Source organism: Orcinus orca, chromosome 16, assembly GCF_937001465.1.
Source record: "Orcinus orca chromosome 16, mOrcOrc1.1, whole genome shotgun sequence".
Taxonomy (NCBI): domain Eukaryota; kingdom Metazoa; phylum Chordata; class Mammalia; order Artiodactyla; family Delphinidae; genus Orcinus; species Orcinus orca.
Genome location: NC_064574.1, coordinates 42295407 through 42312320, shown reverse-complemented (window position 1 = coordinate 42312320; position 16914 = coordinate 42295407). Strand labels below are relative to the sequence as shown.

General features: G+C 42.9%; 1 protein-coding gene across 1 annotated transcript in view; it reads right to left on the bottom strand.

Annotated features, from left to right (window-relative positions):
* MACROD2 (mono-ADP ribosylhydrolase 2) overlaps window positions 1-16914 on the bottom strand; it is a 1997895-nt gene that overhangs the window by 535356 nt on the left and 1445625 nt on the right. The window contains exon 8 of the mRNA XM_049699229.1: window positions 7301-7374. Within this exon, the coding sequence (XP_049555186.1) occupies window positions 7301-7374 (74 nt within the window). The remainder of the gene's footprint in view (window positions 1-7300; window positions 7375-16914) is intronic.

The following is a 16914-nucleotide window of genomic DNA, read 5'->3' as shown; positions in this document are numbered from 1 at the left end:
CAAAAAAAGTCCCAGGAGAAGACTCCCATCAGCCGATTTTGGGTCCCATGCTCACAGATGTACGATACTTTGAGTGACTAAGTTTGGTTATTTTGAAGTAATTGCCACTGGGCACAGAAGCAGGGTTATAGTAGAACACCAAAGTGCCCAACTAGTTGATCTTAGGAATTTCCTTTCCCTTGAACCTTAACTGCCACATCTATACAATGAAAGATAAACATACCTACCTTGAAGAAAGTTTTGGGAAGATGCTGTAGAAATAGGAATAGTATGTGTCCCAAACACAAGTCATGGGACACAGCAGAGCTGGAAAACACTGGTTTCCCTTCCTTAGCTACTTCACATCCCTACTTTACATCTCCTAGAACTCTTCCTAGAAACCCCAGACTCAGTGGTGGTATATATGTGTACGGGTTACCCCATTTAAATATAATCCTATTTTAATATAATCCCCCCTACCCAAGACAGAGTATATTTTCAGGTTCCCTCTGCACTCCATTCTATTTCTCTAAAAGTAACAGGGGCATAATGGACACTGTGCTGGGTTAAGGATGGCTGGCAGAAGAGTACATGTGCTATTTATATGTCAGCACAGAAATCAACCCCTAAACAACCTGGGACTGTAGGTTGATGTCACTAGAGCACCCTGGGGCCCTGATTACAGAGACATCCCCTGCTAAGAGAAAAAAGATCATTAGACTTTAAAAGAGTTGTCCATGTAGAGCTAGATTACGGAAAAGGGTGCTTGGGCATCCTTACCTCAATGCCTGGAAGTGTCTGAGTAAAGCCCTCCCTACCCTAGGCACACTGGCTAACTGGCAGGGGGCTCACTAACTATAGCAGCACAATTTATATTATTCCATCTCTTGTGATTCTTACTGATGGGAACAGGATTATGAAACCCAGAAACAACAGCAAGAGGCTCTAATTTCTGGCTACAAAACTCAGGCGTGCCTGTTGGGAACAGATGCTAAAGCAGCGTGGGGATGGAGAGGCAGGTGGATTTGCCCGCTAGCAAGCTCTCAGGTGGGCAGTCTATGGTGACACCTGGCACTTGAACACTGTCTCCCACCAAGAAAGGCAGAAGCTACCTTGGGGCATGGCTTTTATTCTGACAATGGGTATTTAGAATCACAAGATGAAGAGCCAACTCTCACATCTGACCACCAATGTAACTGTCACAGACCTCAACAAAGACAGCCTGAGAACGGAAAAGTATTATGTGTATGAGTGAGTGAGTGGGTGAGTGAATGCGTGTGTGTGTGAAAGAGGGGGAAAGGGGGCAGAGGGAGGGAGGGAGGGAAGGAAGAAAGAAGATGGAGGGAGAGAGAAAACAAACTGTTTGCAAGTCATGAGGGTTCTTGAGGAGCAAAAGGAACACGGCACACGCGCAAAGTCTGGGAATACTTTTCTTCCATTATGTCACAGGCAATAAGCATCATGGGTTCCACCTGAAGACCAGCCTTGGGCTTAGTCAAAGGATACATTTTTACAGCAGCATATTAGGATGATGGGTATTAGTACCATAACCACATTCCTGCACAGAATGTGAAGATTTTAAGATGGAATTTATTCTTCTATACACACAAATCTTAAACTTAAATTGTTCCAGAAACTAAGGCCAGCACAGATATTCAAACGACGCTTCTAGACATAAGAGGACACCCCCCAGGGAGAACACGGGGCACCTCATCTGCTCCTTCCAGATTTCTGAATGGTAACCACACCACTGTCTTCTGCAGAATTGAAGGATGGTGCTTGTTTTGCATTTCTGTAAACAATCGTCCACAGGAACTGAAACTTGGTGCGAAGCATGTAATTTTCCCATCAGAAATGTAAGCATCATTTCATGTTTCATTTAAGCCCCCCGCCCCGGTTAAGAACCACACAGATCCTAAGGGGTTCTGTGTCAGTGACATAAGGCAGGCCTCACACTGTTTTTTTGGTGATCCATAATATGATTCTGAAATAAAAGTGACAAACAATTTTTAACACTGCATATGTTCAAAAACCTCTGCCAAGAAGGGGAATAAAATAGTCTTGGCACCAGAAGCTAAAGTGCAACCGTTCCTCTGTGATCTGTGGTGAGGAAACAAGTGGCTGTGACCCTGATCTTGTCAAGTTAGCACGAGAACAGCGGATGAAACTTTTAGGAGCCTGAATGTGCCCGTCTTCAGTGGATTCCCAATTCTGGGTTCTGAGGAAGAGGAATGTGTTCACCCTGTTTGATACTTTGCGGATTGTGTGTCTGAATGTCGGAAGGCAGGGGAGGATGGCAGTGAAGCCAGAAACCAGTATCTTAACTTCTAAAGAACACCAACGATGAGCCCAAAACTAGTTCTGTTCTCTGGCTGCCGTCAGTTGACCTTGGGGCCTAGACCACACTGGGTGATAAAGTCTGGGACCTGGGCTCACAACAAGGTGCAGAGCTGGGCGTCTGTCTCAGTGCCACACTGCCACATACACACAGCATCTCAGGATGGCCTGCCACATCTGTAGGCACACTACCCAAAGTGACAAACAGTAATACCACAAGGGTCGTGTTTCCCTTGGAAGGCACAGAGTAAACAATTTAAATGACAAGTAGATGATATTTAACATTTTTAACAACAATCTGTTCGTGCTAAAAGCACAGTTAAAGAGTATTCTATGCTAGGCAAAGGTCCAAAATCTGCATGCAATGAGAAGAAACTTCCACCTTCCTCCTACATGGAAGAAAACTGATGTTGGTTTTGAAAATGCCGAGCTGGGGTTCCTCCCTGCCAGTGATCCCCAAGTCAAGCCAGGTGCCTACAGAGGGCCTTCAAAGATAAACCAGAGGTTCCTCCATTGAATTGTTCCCACCCCAGAACAAGGGGTCGGCTTGGGGAGGAGGGGTCTGTGGGCAGGAGAGGGGAGATTAGGGAATTCCCATGAAGTAAATGAATGGGAAGGTTTCTGGAAACGGACATCCTCAAAGATCTGCAGAGATGCAGCTGGGGCCTGGTCTCAGGTGAACCATAACCTCTCCTCTGAACCATGGCTGCCCACGGCCACAGCTTTAATTAGAGCTCCCAGAATGCTATGCTTCTGCCCATCTGTTGGCTGCTTTATCACTGGCAGAGGGGCGGGGGTTCCAGGTTTGTGTCACACTATAACTGAGGCCTGATTAGTACAATACCTCAGGGTTTCCAGGTTTCAAAGTGCCCGGGAAACCCACTGATCTTCCGGCTTGGAATCTTCATCTTAGATGCCTTACCCCCTAAGGTGACTTCCTTACCCCCTAAGGTGACCTCCTGGCAGCCTTAACCGCAAGCGCCCTGAGCTGTGGGATGGTTGCCCCCTTGGGGTATTTGAAATCACTGAACATGACCTCCATGATGGGCAAACAACTCCCAGTATCAAGCTATTTGTGGCTTTTACAAATGGAAGACATCCTATACTTCTGCTATCTATGGAAAAACTTATAAATACATACACTGCTCCACAGACCGATAGCCAGGTGGCATGTGAGTCCCTAAGGTGGATCGACAGAACGGGCACTGTAGAAACACCGCTAAGGCTAACTTCCTGGTAGGAAAGGGGTGCCTCAGAGCCGTGGAGTGAAGAAATCACTATTTCACAAGGAACCGTAGTTTTAGACAGCACGACAAATGAGGAATGCATGAAACTGCAGATAACGCAGGGCATCCACCCGGAAGTAGGAGTCCGCTGCTCATTTCCTTAACGACCCCTTGTTTTGCTCACTTGTCTCTTTAGTATGGTTTCTGCTTGAGAAAACTGGGAGCTTTGGGAAACGTTATCATACCACATGCTGTCAAATTTTTTTTTATAGCCAACTCTGATATTCTTTTCTCCTGCTTTTCTGAACTCACGTGTTCTTAATTCTTAATTTAGCCCAAAATGCCAGCGGGTGATCTCCATTGCTCGCCCCACCCCACGTCTGATCCCTGGGTCTCTCTGCCTCATACCTTATCTCTGCAGTCATGATTGCCATTTCTTTGAATTTCTGTTCTGTGTTTAATTCATCTCTCTGGTCTTCACAGAGCAATGATTCAATGCTCAGTAGTGAATATTCTCTTTTGTTTTTCAATTTTTCAACCAGAAGTCATTATATTTTTTTAGTTCTGGAAGGTCACTGATGTGCCCTAATAATAATATCTTCTTGAGGATTCTTTTTTTTTTTTTTTTTAATTAAAGCTCTGCTCTATCTCTTCCATTAGCGCCAATGCAGTCAGAGCCAACTGTATTATTTGTTCAGCTGGGCTCCCTCAAGTCCCCGAGTCCCCTTAGATATGTGGTGACAACAGCACGCTCACAGCTCAGACTTTGGGCAAATGAAACAAGTAGATGGTGGATGAACAGAATGTGTTTTTCCCAGTCCCGTCCACTGGGCCCAAGTGCCCCGTCAGGACTCTATTGCTATGGTAATGTGTGATTTGTGTAATGAGATAGAATCAAATCAACTTTTGTTCAGAGAAAATATTTTCTAAACCTGATGCTGTTGCCTCCTTGACCACCGTCACTGTATTCCCAAGAACACTGGTCCCTTGCCTGGATTTACTGTAGGAGCCCCTTAATTAGTCTTCCCTTTTCTACTCTGACATCTTTTAAGTTCATTCTCCAAGCAGCAACCAGAATTTAGTCATTTTAAAGGTGAATCTGATCGTGCTACCTCCCTGCTCCAAACCCTCAGTGATTCCCCATCAAAAGACTGAGAATAAAAATCACGGACTCTCCATGAAACCACAACACTCTATGATCTGACCCCTGACCATCTGTCCAAATTTGTCTCCTGCTGTTCGTTCAGCCCTGTGCTCCATCCACACTCCCTCTCTTACCCTCTTGCAAACAGTAAACTCATTCTCCCCTCAGGGTTGCCTCTTGTCTTCCCTCTGTGTGGAATGTCCTTCCTCAAGACCTTTGTGTGCCTCGGCTTGCTCCTTCCCAGCGTCCAAAGCTTTGTTCCAGGATTCTGTCCTCAGAGCAATCTCTACATTCTCTAAAACCACATCCCCCAAAAACTCACTCCTCAATTACCTTGTTTTACTTTGTACTCTTTGAGCTATTTTATTTGTTTCATTTATATTTCTCTTTTCCCAGACTGTGAACATCATAAGGAAAAGATTTTGTTTTTCACTGTTCTGTCCCTAGTATTAGAAAAGTGTCTGAGGCTTTGTGGGATTTAATAAATTTTCATCAAATGAGTGAATTAATGAATACATAGCTTAAACAATCAAGATGCCAGAAGCATACCGCAATGAAGAGACAACTGAATAAGTCCTTAACCTAGTTTGTTTGTTAACAGAGCAAAAAATACAACCACATATTGCTGGAGAGTCCATTTGTATAGCTTTTATCTATGTCCCACCACTTATAATTCAGTTATCAGGCAAAACCTGACTTGTTCAAATTCATTTAGCCAATGCGCATTGAAAAGAGAATTAGCACAGGCTATGATTAAAGCTGCAATGGCAAAAACTAAGTTGTGTTTCTCAATCCAAATTATCTAGATTTTCTACAATGAAACGAAGACATGAGCAAGAAAAGAATATGAAAGCGAAAGAAAGGACTCAAAGACAGAGTAGGCTAGTAAGGAGATCAGAGTAAAAAAAACGTTAAGTAGGAAACACTAAGCTAACAAACCTCTAGGAAAAAATAACTTTCTGAATTGTTTAGAGACAGTCTGTCAGTCGAATTTGTCAATGAGCTGTAAGTGTGACCAACACATTTGCTCTTCGTCATCAACCCCTTGATGTTTTGTGTAGTTATGTGTACTCTCCCATCACATGCCAACATGGCACATGGGAACTTCCAACAGTGGGAAATATCCTCGGGTTATTATTTTAGTGGAAATGATAAATTTATACCAATATACCAGCTCACTTGTTAGTGTTTAACTTTGAAACACCTCATTTTTGCCAAGCAGATGGTCCAGGAGCCTTTACTATGACCAAGAGATATACTGAAGATTACCTGTTTTCAAAGGGACTGAACATCTCTCCCTGGCCTCAGGGGCATTCCAAGGAGAGGCAGGTCCGACTCTTGGCTCTGAGACTCCAAAGTCTTGAGCTTGTCACTTAACCTTTTGATTCTAGAGGAGGATAATGATAGCAATACCTATCCTAGACGTTCTGTAAGATTGTTGTGAAAATAAAATAATACATGTCGAAGAAATGTTTTGTAAACTGGCTATTTTAGTTCTTTTTTTCTGCATCATAGAGGTTACTAAAGTTATTCTCTAAATTGAAGTTGTCATATGTATACCTTTTAAAGTAGGAGGAAAAGAAACAGCAAGTACCAAAGTATGTTTAGCCATGCGGTCTTTACTTCTGCTTGAAATGAACAATGTTTGTGTCTCTTTTAAAAATGTTGAAATTACAGTAATTAGCAAAAATGATGCTGCTGTTTCTTTAAACACACAAGAGCACCCTCTCATTAGGAAACTCCCATAGTCTCTTTCCATATCCAAACATTTCCAAATTATCCATCTCCTACCGAGGAGAAAGCTATATTCATGGGCCATCACAAATGGAACAAAATTCTTTACAGCACTCATGGGCGTATATGAGGAGAAAACCAAAATCGGAAGAAAAATGCACAACACTGTGTGTTGTGTGAAACCTATTTGCTGTAATAACATGGTAATTGCTAAACCTCTGAAATTTAAGCCCCCATAGCATCTCTACTTATTGAATTGCCTTGTTTACTTGAGTAAGTCTCCTGTTCATCACTACATATATCCCAAAGCTCTTATTAAATAAGCAGAATCGGAGGCATGATGAACACTTTGATGGAAGACTTTAGTTTCATAAAAATCCTGATCGTGACGATTTAGCTATCAATTATCCAACAGCACACTCAGAAGTCACTTTATAAAAGTGATTAGTTATAAATAAAGAGATCTTAGATTACTGAAAAAATTACCAAACACCAGGAATCCCCTGTCAACAAAGATAACTTCACTCTTTAAGGAAAATAGCACCAGATGATCCCTGAATTCATCTTAACGAAATCCACCCTGTTCTCTCCTTTACACACAAATCCATATTATCTAAAGACATAAAAATGAGATCATGGCTAAATGAATCTGATCATTTTGCCCATCTTCATCACTGAAACCAATCAACATAATCCCTTCAGTCAATTAATTACAGGAAAGTATTCCATCACCCATGGAACCCAAATGAAGCAGCATCAGCTAGCTTTGGCTCAATGACTAGGTCAACTTGATATTTATGGAATAAATGTATCTGCCTTTTCAAAACTGATAATCGAATTCCAGCATCTTGTATGCTCACTGATTGTGTTTTTCTCCTACCTGGTGCTGATTCTTGGCCAGCCATTCCTTAATGGTGCTGAGGGCGACGACTGCAGCAGGCTCGTTTGGAAAACCTAAGTGAAGAACAGAATAAAACAAATTTTTTTAAAAAGGCAAAGGCAATAGAGAAGTCAATCATGGTGTGATACTGGGTTTTTCTCATTTAAACAGTGTTCATTTCAACCAATTAGTACTGAGCAAGGGAGACCTCAGTAATGTATACACTCTACACTGCACATCACAGTATATGAAGCCCGCGATCCTATATACAAGGCATTAAGGGGGCTGGTCCTATGCCCGTCTAGAGCTAAAAGGCAATAAAGGACTAACTGTCTCTTCAGTTGCACGATGTCTATTAAAATGTATTTACGGTTGCTTAATACCTTCCACAACATTTTCCTATAATTTTCTCATATGAGGTGTCAGATTAATGTTTATTACCCTCAGTTTACAAATCAAGTAAACATGGGTCAGAGACTACATGTGGCTGAGCCAGGGTCACTCCATCAGTGAGCTGGCACAAGACACAGCGAACAACCAGTCCCATAGCCATACCACTGAAAGCTATTGTGCGAATTCAAGGAACGCAATGCCTGTTCCACTTAGAGCCATTGGAAATGACGTCTCACATGAAGACAATATGAAACGACCTGATTTTGTAGTACAGGTTTGGTTTTACAAGGGCAGGAAGAACGATGCACTTATAATACATCAGTGAACATGAGCACACATAATCAGAGTTTCTAAAATGCATCCTTTAGCGTATATAAACCAAGCACATTCGAGAACTTGCAGAATCATCAGACATTCTGCCAACAGAGATAAAAATATGTGAAAGAATAACCTTGTAAGTTACTTATTTATGGGGCAGAAAGAAGAAGAGATGGGAGTGACTGTTCTGTTGAAACTACTCTCTTCAAGCTCACCACTGGCTTCCTAATCAAGAAGGCCCATAGACTTTCAATCATTCTTCATCTTCCTTGGTATTAAATGTGTTTAACAAGTTTTTCATATTTCAATACGTCTTTCCTCTTGAACTTTTTAAAAAAGATTTTTAAATTGTTTTAAAGTGTACAATTCAGTGGTTTTTAATATGTCCACAAATTTGTGCAATCATCACCACTAATTTCAGAATATTTTCACTGTTCGAAAAAGAAAATCTGTACCCATTAACAGTCATTTCCCAATCTCCCCTCCCCCCAGCCCCTGTCGACTACTAATCTACTTTGTCTCTATAGATTTGCAGATTCTTCTCCTAGATTTTTCAACAATGCCTTCTTCTGTGTCTCTTCGTACTTATTTGACCTCCCCTGGCTCCTTTTTCTAGGAGCATCCATTAAATGTCTGCCATTCCCAACATCCTAAACTCAGATGTCTGAGCTGATGCTATAAGCATCATCTACCAATATGTCCATGAGGACATCATCTTATCAGGGAGGCTCCCGTGACATTGTTCATGCAGATGAAGAAAGAGAGAGGTGTTGCTGAAATGGGGAGATTAGAGATTTAAAAGACCCAGTTTTACTGGAAGGCAAATACGTATTCCAGTAGTTCATACTAATGGTTTAAATCTCAGTGGACTTTGAGAAAATGTGAGAGAGAAGTAAGAGAGGAGTTGTTCGTCCCCACTTCCAAAAATAAATGTTGCCTTTCTAATTAGGTTTCTACATGCTTTGTTAGGGAGTATATTAGGAAAGGGGACAGAATAAAGCAGGGCCAAGCCCCACGTGGTCACTGTCATATGAGAGAGAGAACCACTGTCACGTGAAAAACGTGCATAAGTTCTCAAATTTGCAAATTCATCTATGACATTTGGGATTGTGGGTTTGTTTTGCATTGTTTTAGCCCTTCCTTAAATTAAAGCTTCAAAATGTAAAACTCTTAAAGTTAGAAAAACCTGTTAATTAGCTAATTCATTAAACAAATTATTATTTAACTAGAAAAGAGTGTGTATATATACATATACACGTATGTGTATATATGTATAGACAGATGGACACACTTTTAATGAGTCCCTGTCTTTAAAGCCCGAAGTCTGGGGGGCGGAAATAAGAGGCAACCGTAACACAGCAGGACAAGGGCATTTAGGGATGTGGGGACATAGATGAAGAGCACTGAGGGAGGCTTTCTAGGAAAAGATAGAATGTCTGGGGGAGGGAACTATACGTGGGAAGCTGAGGAGACATTGTCCTCAGAAGCAAGCTATGAGCAGCAAGGAATTGATGGAAAAGGTGAGGGTGAGGGAAAGTAGATGGGGGGAAAGCAGGAGTCCTTGTGGGCTGCAAAGAAAAAGAAGGCAGCCAGGATGGGCATGTGTGGTTAGGGGTTACCCAGAGGAGGCTTTTCAGTCCACCTTTTCCCTGAGTTTAACACCAACATCTGTAATCACCCAGATGCCTCACCTTGACAGGCTCTAGAACCAGAAATGCAATGCGTATTCCTCCACAAAAGGAATCCTTCCTGACTTTCTGGTTCTGGCTTTACCTCCTCCCCAGTCAGTGCAATATCTCGCTGCTTCCCCTGCTGGTAACCGGGTCCTACAGGCAGCATCCCTCTGAAGGATCCTACACCACCCTGTTCTTTCCTTCTTTTCCCATTGATCTTATCCGAGGTCGGATCAGCTCTCAGCCCGACAACAGCAGGTGACTTGTAACTGTGCCCCTCAGTCTTCTCCCCTTCTCCCATCTATCCAGCACACCACTTTCAGGTGATTCTTCCTGAAGTATAGTTACCACCGCCTTACACAAAACAATGGCAGCCTTGGCCGACTGTCCAGCTCCTACAGAGTAAACTTTAGCACCTTAGCTTGGCATTATATACCCCGGGGGCCTTTCTAGATTTGTGTCTTAGCTTTCCCTAGTTATTCTCTTCCCATGACAATCTTCTCCAACTTTTTGATATGTTTAAGAAGTATTTAAATAGCAAAATTATAGGGCTGCATAAAACTAATAAAACCATAATCACTCTCAGTTGCAATGGCCACCCGCATTAACCTTTAGAAGGAATAATTCCCCACAGAGAAATTATAAAAGTTCTCCCAGAACCATGGCAACTGTGGTCTCTTCTCAATTATGTGTGATCTTTTGGTCACTTTCCCACATTCATCCAAACCTCTGGCACTGAGTTATCGTTTTCATCTCCACCTCAAGGACTGCTATAACCTTGGGTGGTTTCAGCATTCAGGAAGATGACCCACCCAGCACCTGGCCTGCCAGTTCCCTGACCTGGTCGTTTTTGACAACAACTCCCACCTTTCCTCCTCCCCAGACCACACCCTGGACCTGGATATAGTATTTCCATTCCAAAGCTACTCTCTGAAAACCTGTTCTCTTTAGTTTGTTCAGCTACTTTCCAAGGAATGTCCTTTACAAGCATTTGAAGTCTGCTCTGTCCTCAAGCCACTCCCCAAATTAATGCTAACATTTCTCCCCTGAGGGGTCTGACTCTTTTCTCTCATGCTGTCTTACTCTTTGTTTTCTCATTCCAGTCACACTGGCCTTCTCTGTCCTCTGAATGTGGCATGTTCCTTTTCACCTTCCTACCGTCAGGCCTTGCTCATGCGGTTTCCTCTTCCTGAAATGATATTTCTGTCCTCTTTTCCCCAGCTTATTTTAACATTTGCCACGCCAACAAGGAAGGATCCTCCGATACAGATGACTACCCGTCTTATGCTTTCCTAACACCACGTAACTTTTCCTCACAGCACACACCATAGTTGCAATTTGACATTGATTTATGTAAATGTTTGATTAATATTCTTCATTGAGCGAAAGCCCTAAGGAGACAGATGCCACACCTGTTTTTACTTATCACTGTATCCCTAAAATATTGCCAGCACATAGAAGATGATCGATAAATATGTGTTGAATGAATGGACCGTGGAATCGCGAGCCTTTGTATGGACAGCAGGAAAGGCTAATTACTGGGAAGTCAAGGGTGTTTAGCCCTAGAGTATGGGGAGGGCCAAGGGATTCTGAGACGTCCAAGCAGAATGACGTATCCACATTATTCTATTTCATCCCTGAGGGAAAACTATTGAGAAGAGGCATTTGAGAAAACACAACTCCTGGTGGGAAGATGTGCTGTCATTAATTAAAAGCGGAGGTAAATATCAAGATAAATATCCCTGAAAACATACTTGCTTTTCAGCAGTATATGTACATAACATAAAGTATGATGTTCAGGGTAAACAGCAACAGCATGATCCTTTGTCCACTTAACTGCAAGACCCCAAGGGTTACGAGCAAGGCCAGTGAATAGACAAGGGCAGATTTTTGCCCAGGGATGGGCTCCTGATGACAGCAAGGCCTGCCTCAGAAGGTCTCGACCGTATTCTGGTCACCAGGGGACTTTGGTTCACAAAAGCAGAATGGCCACCCAAAGGGAAGGTTGCAGACAAGCTTCAAATGAATCATTGAATTAGATGACATACAAAATCTCTTCCAAGTATGAGGGTCAATGAGGCCGAACCAGCCATTAATAATTCAGGGCCAAGCGTGCAGAGTTTGTGTGTGTGTGTGTGTGTGTGTGCGCGCGCGCGAGTGTGCACACACGCGCCCAGGTGTGCATAGAATCTGCTTCTGTCACTCCAAATCTGCTTAGTTCCTCATTCATTAGGATAGATTATTCAAATTAACTTTTGTTGTAAATGGTGAAGCCGACTTACACAATTTATACAAGATTTTTAAAAATTCACTTTTGTATTTAAATTGCTTGCTAAATTTTTACACACACACACATATGTATATACATAACCATTCCCAAATCAAGATATAAAACATTTCCAACACCCCAGAAAGCTACCTTGTCCCAGGTCAATATCTATCCCCTGAAGAAACTGCTATTCCCTCCGCTATTACCATAGATTAGTTTTGTCTGTCTTTCCACTTCATATACATGGACAATGTGCACTGTCTATATTTTGTTCAATATTATTCCTGCCTGATTTATCCATGTATCCATATATCCATGCTACATCCACACACAGAGCAGAAGCTCATTCTTTTTCGTTGTAGTGTTATATTCCATTGCACGAATGAATGTTCCACAATTTACCCATTCTAGTGTTGATGGACAACTGGGTTACTTCCAGTTTGGGGCTATGGTGAATAAAGCTGCCATGATGAACATTCCCATACATGCCACTTGGTGAACACAAGCACTTGTTTCTGTTGACAGTACACCCAGGAGTTGGGGCTACGGGTCCAGAGGTTATCCAGATGCTTAACTCTGGTAGATTCTGCCAGTTTTCCAAAGCAGCTGTAGCAATGTACACTCCCAACAGAAACGTAAGAAAGTTTAAAATAACGTATTTATCTTTCTAGTCAGTTAACGTGTCAGGATATATAATTATATTTTCTTGACCACATTTAAAGCCATTAAGGATAGCTTTAGGCTAATCAATACCTTTTATAGCTAGAAGCTCAGACACGTTTTATGATGACTCACCTGTTTTCTCTCTACAAAGCAGTGAGTACTTAAACCATGAGGGGACAAATTCTGTCAACAGAACATCAAAACAAAAGAGGGAGAAGGGGGGACAAAACAAAAGAGGGGAAAAAGTGAAACAATGAGTTTGCAATGCCTTTCATCCATGGTACATCAAATACCACTTTAGACATTTTTTCTTACTCCGTTATTACCCGATATTTCACTTTTCATCAAGCTGCAGAAAGATACAGCAATGAAGACTCACTGAAGGTTCTACCCGGCCACTGAACTATTTGTTGGAATTGGGGAAAACCGGGAATGTTTTCAACACAGCGAGAGTGAATCTGGTTTTGACCTTGCCCTAGACGGTTTTCCTCTCTAGCTCTCATTTTTTTTTCATTTTGCTCTTGTTGATAATTCCCCAATATCTTTAACTCTGTCTATAGGCTCCTATGTGGAAACACTGTTCCCTTGTTACAAAACTCAAACATTTTCTATTGAAAATCTAGCATAGTCTACTGAAATAAATATAACTTACTCTCCTGGTAAAACAGCCCTTTTTGGAGGAAGAAGCAACGATCAACTTTTGTTTTAAACTTAGAATGAGGGTCTGCTTGCAGCTACAGATTGCTAAAGCATACAAAGGCATATGGTAATACCTTAAATCAATTATTTCTCAGAAGTTCTTAGCACACAAAAAAATTTTAAACTCAAACTGACAGGATACCAGGTACAATTAATCCATGCTTTAAAACATTAAGCCCATCTAACATTTACAGTCGACCCAGGGCCTCTGTTTCTTGAATTTTCCCCTAGCATCCCTTTCCAGCCCAGTTTCCGGGAGTCACCTCTACTTTAACTGTGGATGCCTCTCTAGCAGTTGTAAGAAGAAAGCAATCTGGGAGATCAAGGTCCAGGCAAAGCTCAGAAATGTAAAAACTATTGTTTATGTACCAAATTATTTTATCTTTAGCTGCACAATTTCTTCTTTAGTGGCCTTCACCTCAAAGGGGGTTTAGTCCATACCCTCAACCCTACCCAGCAGGGCACTTAGCCCAAGGCTGGGATAAAATACTACCAATTGTATGGAATCATAAATCCCCATGTCCATTGCATATTATTTAGAAAGTGGTTGCCATGCTCACCAGCCCTCAGGGTGACTATAAGTACCAAATTGGGGCGGAATGACTATAAATATCCAGAAATAAGCAGCAACAGTTAAATAAAACTCTCTGGAACTCTGCACACTAAATTCATGTCCACTTTTAAGCCCTCCCTCCCCATAAAGTCTTTAATGAGGAAAAAGCGTGCTGATTTAATTTTTTCTATTTACACACAAACCCAAGTAAAATAAAAAGATCATGCAATTATTATTTTTTATTTTTTTGCGGTACGCGGGCTTCTCACTGTTGTGGCCTCTCCTGTTGCGGAGCACAGGCTCCGGACGCACAGGCTCAGCGGCCACGGCTCACGGGCCCAGCCGCTCCGTGGCATGTGGGGTCTTCCCGGACCGGGGCACGAACCCGTGTCCCCTGCCTTGGCAGGCAGACTCTCAACCACTGCGCCACCAGGGAAGCCCTCATGCAATTATTAAACGTGGGATTTTCAGCATTGATGAAAATCTCTGTCCTAAATGATGGGGATCACGTATCAGTGGGTTTATTAAAACGTTAACATCAGTTGAACTGGGATTGTCAACATTGACCGTCAATGTAAAATTACACTTCGATATTTCAGAGAGGATAGCTACAGTCTTTTTCTATCTTAGCACATGAGTTCTGGTGTGGGGACCAAATGGACATGAAACAATACACTTTATAAGCCCAGGTAAAAGGAGATGAAATGTGAGATGAGTTATGTTTTGCTCAGAACATTCCTCACCAACCTCCCCGAACACACACACCCCCGTCCTGCATGCGAAAGAGAGGGAGAGGGACGCAGATGGAGAATGTGGTGGGCATGGGGAAGTACAGGGCAATGAATTTATTTTTTTTTTAAATCTCAAAACAGCTTCCCATCAACCCCCTCCCCCAGGCCTCCTTCCAACCCATAAAAGCAATTCTGATGGTATGATGGAATCAAATTACTTGAGAGAAATGAGGTGAAGGAGGCTCACCGTTAAGCAATTGCCGGAGCAGCCACTCAGACGATTCTGGCTAAAGGCTGAGTTTCACAAGAGATAAAACAGGTGAAGTAATAAGAGTGACACTGGCCTCTGTTACTGCAGTGAGCACGGCAGCAGAATGCTAAAGAGGGTGCTACTGGCTTCCCTCAGGAGAGCAAAAGGGCACACAGCAGGCAAGAGCGAGGCTTTCGCAGCCCGTCTTCAAGATGGTGGGGTCTTAGCTGTTGTTTGAAAGGGCAGGCTTTGTTACACGTGTATATAAACATAACTCGGCAGGCTCTGTTATATGCGTATATATACACAATATGGCATATTAATAAGCTGGATTGCCGTAGATGCTGACCGGGCCCTACATACGTCACTGTGGCACACGTGCCATCCTTGCATCCTGGCTCAACTTACAACCTCTGGCAGCTGCTGCCTTTTTACTGTGGGTTCTCACTGCCCACCTGTGGAGTAGGTCCGAAGTGTCAGGGAATCAAGGCCACTGCGAGCATCCTTTAACCCATGATTAGTGAGATGGTGGGTACGTGTCCCAGCTCACGTGCCCCCAGGAAGGCTGAGGTGCAGGCTGCAAGTTGCCCAGTGGGTCGATGCTCCAGTGGTCCACAGCAACAATGCTCAGCAATGCACTCTGTTGGCTTCTTCCTTTCCTTGTCTCTCTTTCCCCACTCCCTTTCCTGAAATGACCTCCCAAATTCACTACTTGCCCCCAAACCCTGACCTCCGAATCTGCTTTTGGGGAAACCCAAACTATGACAGCCATCAACACCCATTCATGAACCTGAGAAAAAGAGATGCCACGTCTTACCTGGATAGCACTCTTTCTCTAAACTTTTCTAGTTGTCACCTCTGGCACATGCACGGTAGAGAACGTTTTACAAGTTACTTAAGGACGCGGGGGAAAGAGTTGGGGAGCTCGCTACTCATCAGCATGAAAGCACAATCCTTTTTTACGTTGTGGGGCTGTAGAGGTCACAGGGCTAGGCTCACGTTGGCGTGAAGAGCTGCCACACTAGACAGTAATCTTGAAAAATAGTAAATTGTTGCTGCTGCTGTTAACATGTATCGAACACTTATTAGGTAGAAGTTACTCTAAAAGAAACACATGTAAACACTACGTAATCTTCACAACAACCCAAAGAAGAGAAAAAGAAGAAGGAAGATGAGTTGGCTTCTAAATGGACAGTGACTTAGTGTATTGAGGGAGGGGTTGATCAAGGATGATTAATTTGAATATTAAATACTTTGCAAGAGGTATGAAAAGTACAGTCTGTGTTGTACTGCCTTTAATGAACTTATTATCACTCACTAACATGATAACTGTGATCTGGACCAGCATCCACTTGAAGAGGAAGCAATGATACTGCCTATGGCTATGGACGGGCATGGGGTGCGAGCCTAGGCTATTCGTAGGAGCCCTGCCAACTCTGGCTTCCACATAAAATAGCCCAAATCCTCAAAACTCCCTTCCGGATGTATGTAACCTTTCATTTTATAGAAGCAAGAAAATGATTGTAAGGGAACTCAAGCAAGGGCAGGGCCAGGCCCAAAGCCTGGGTCTACTGACTTCCCTCCATCCATCCACACTCTAGCCCAGGGCCTGGCATTCTGTTCTTCCCCACATCTCCGCAGAATGCATGCACATTACCACAACCCCTCTCCTTCACAGACTCCAGTCCCAACGCAACGCTGTTTCAAATTCCAAAGAAAGGAAATCAAACTGCAGGCCCCTGTGGTCAGAAAGCTTGTTGCCCAAGTACAGAGCTTCCTGTGAGGACCACACCCAATAGACCAGGGGCCACTGATGTTCTGCCCTTTCTCACACGGCAGCACTCAGTCTAGCATTTAATGTCTTCACTGCAGAGCATGCGTGGGGCCCAAGGAGGGCCACAGAAAAGCTGATGGTTCTGATGATGCAATTATTCCTCAACATGTAGGTACCATCATTCCAGACACAATTAGAACCCGTACATTTGAAGCTCACCGGCTCACAGCAGAACTTCTGTGACATTATGCCTTTCCCAACGGCGCCTTACCCCTTCCTTTATTTTATTCA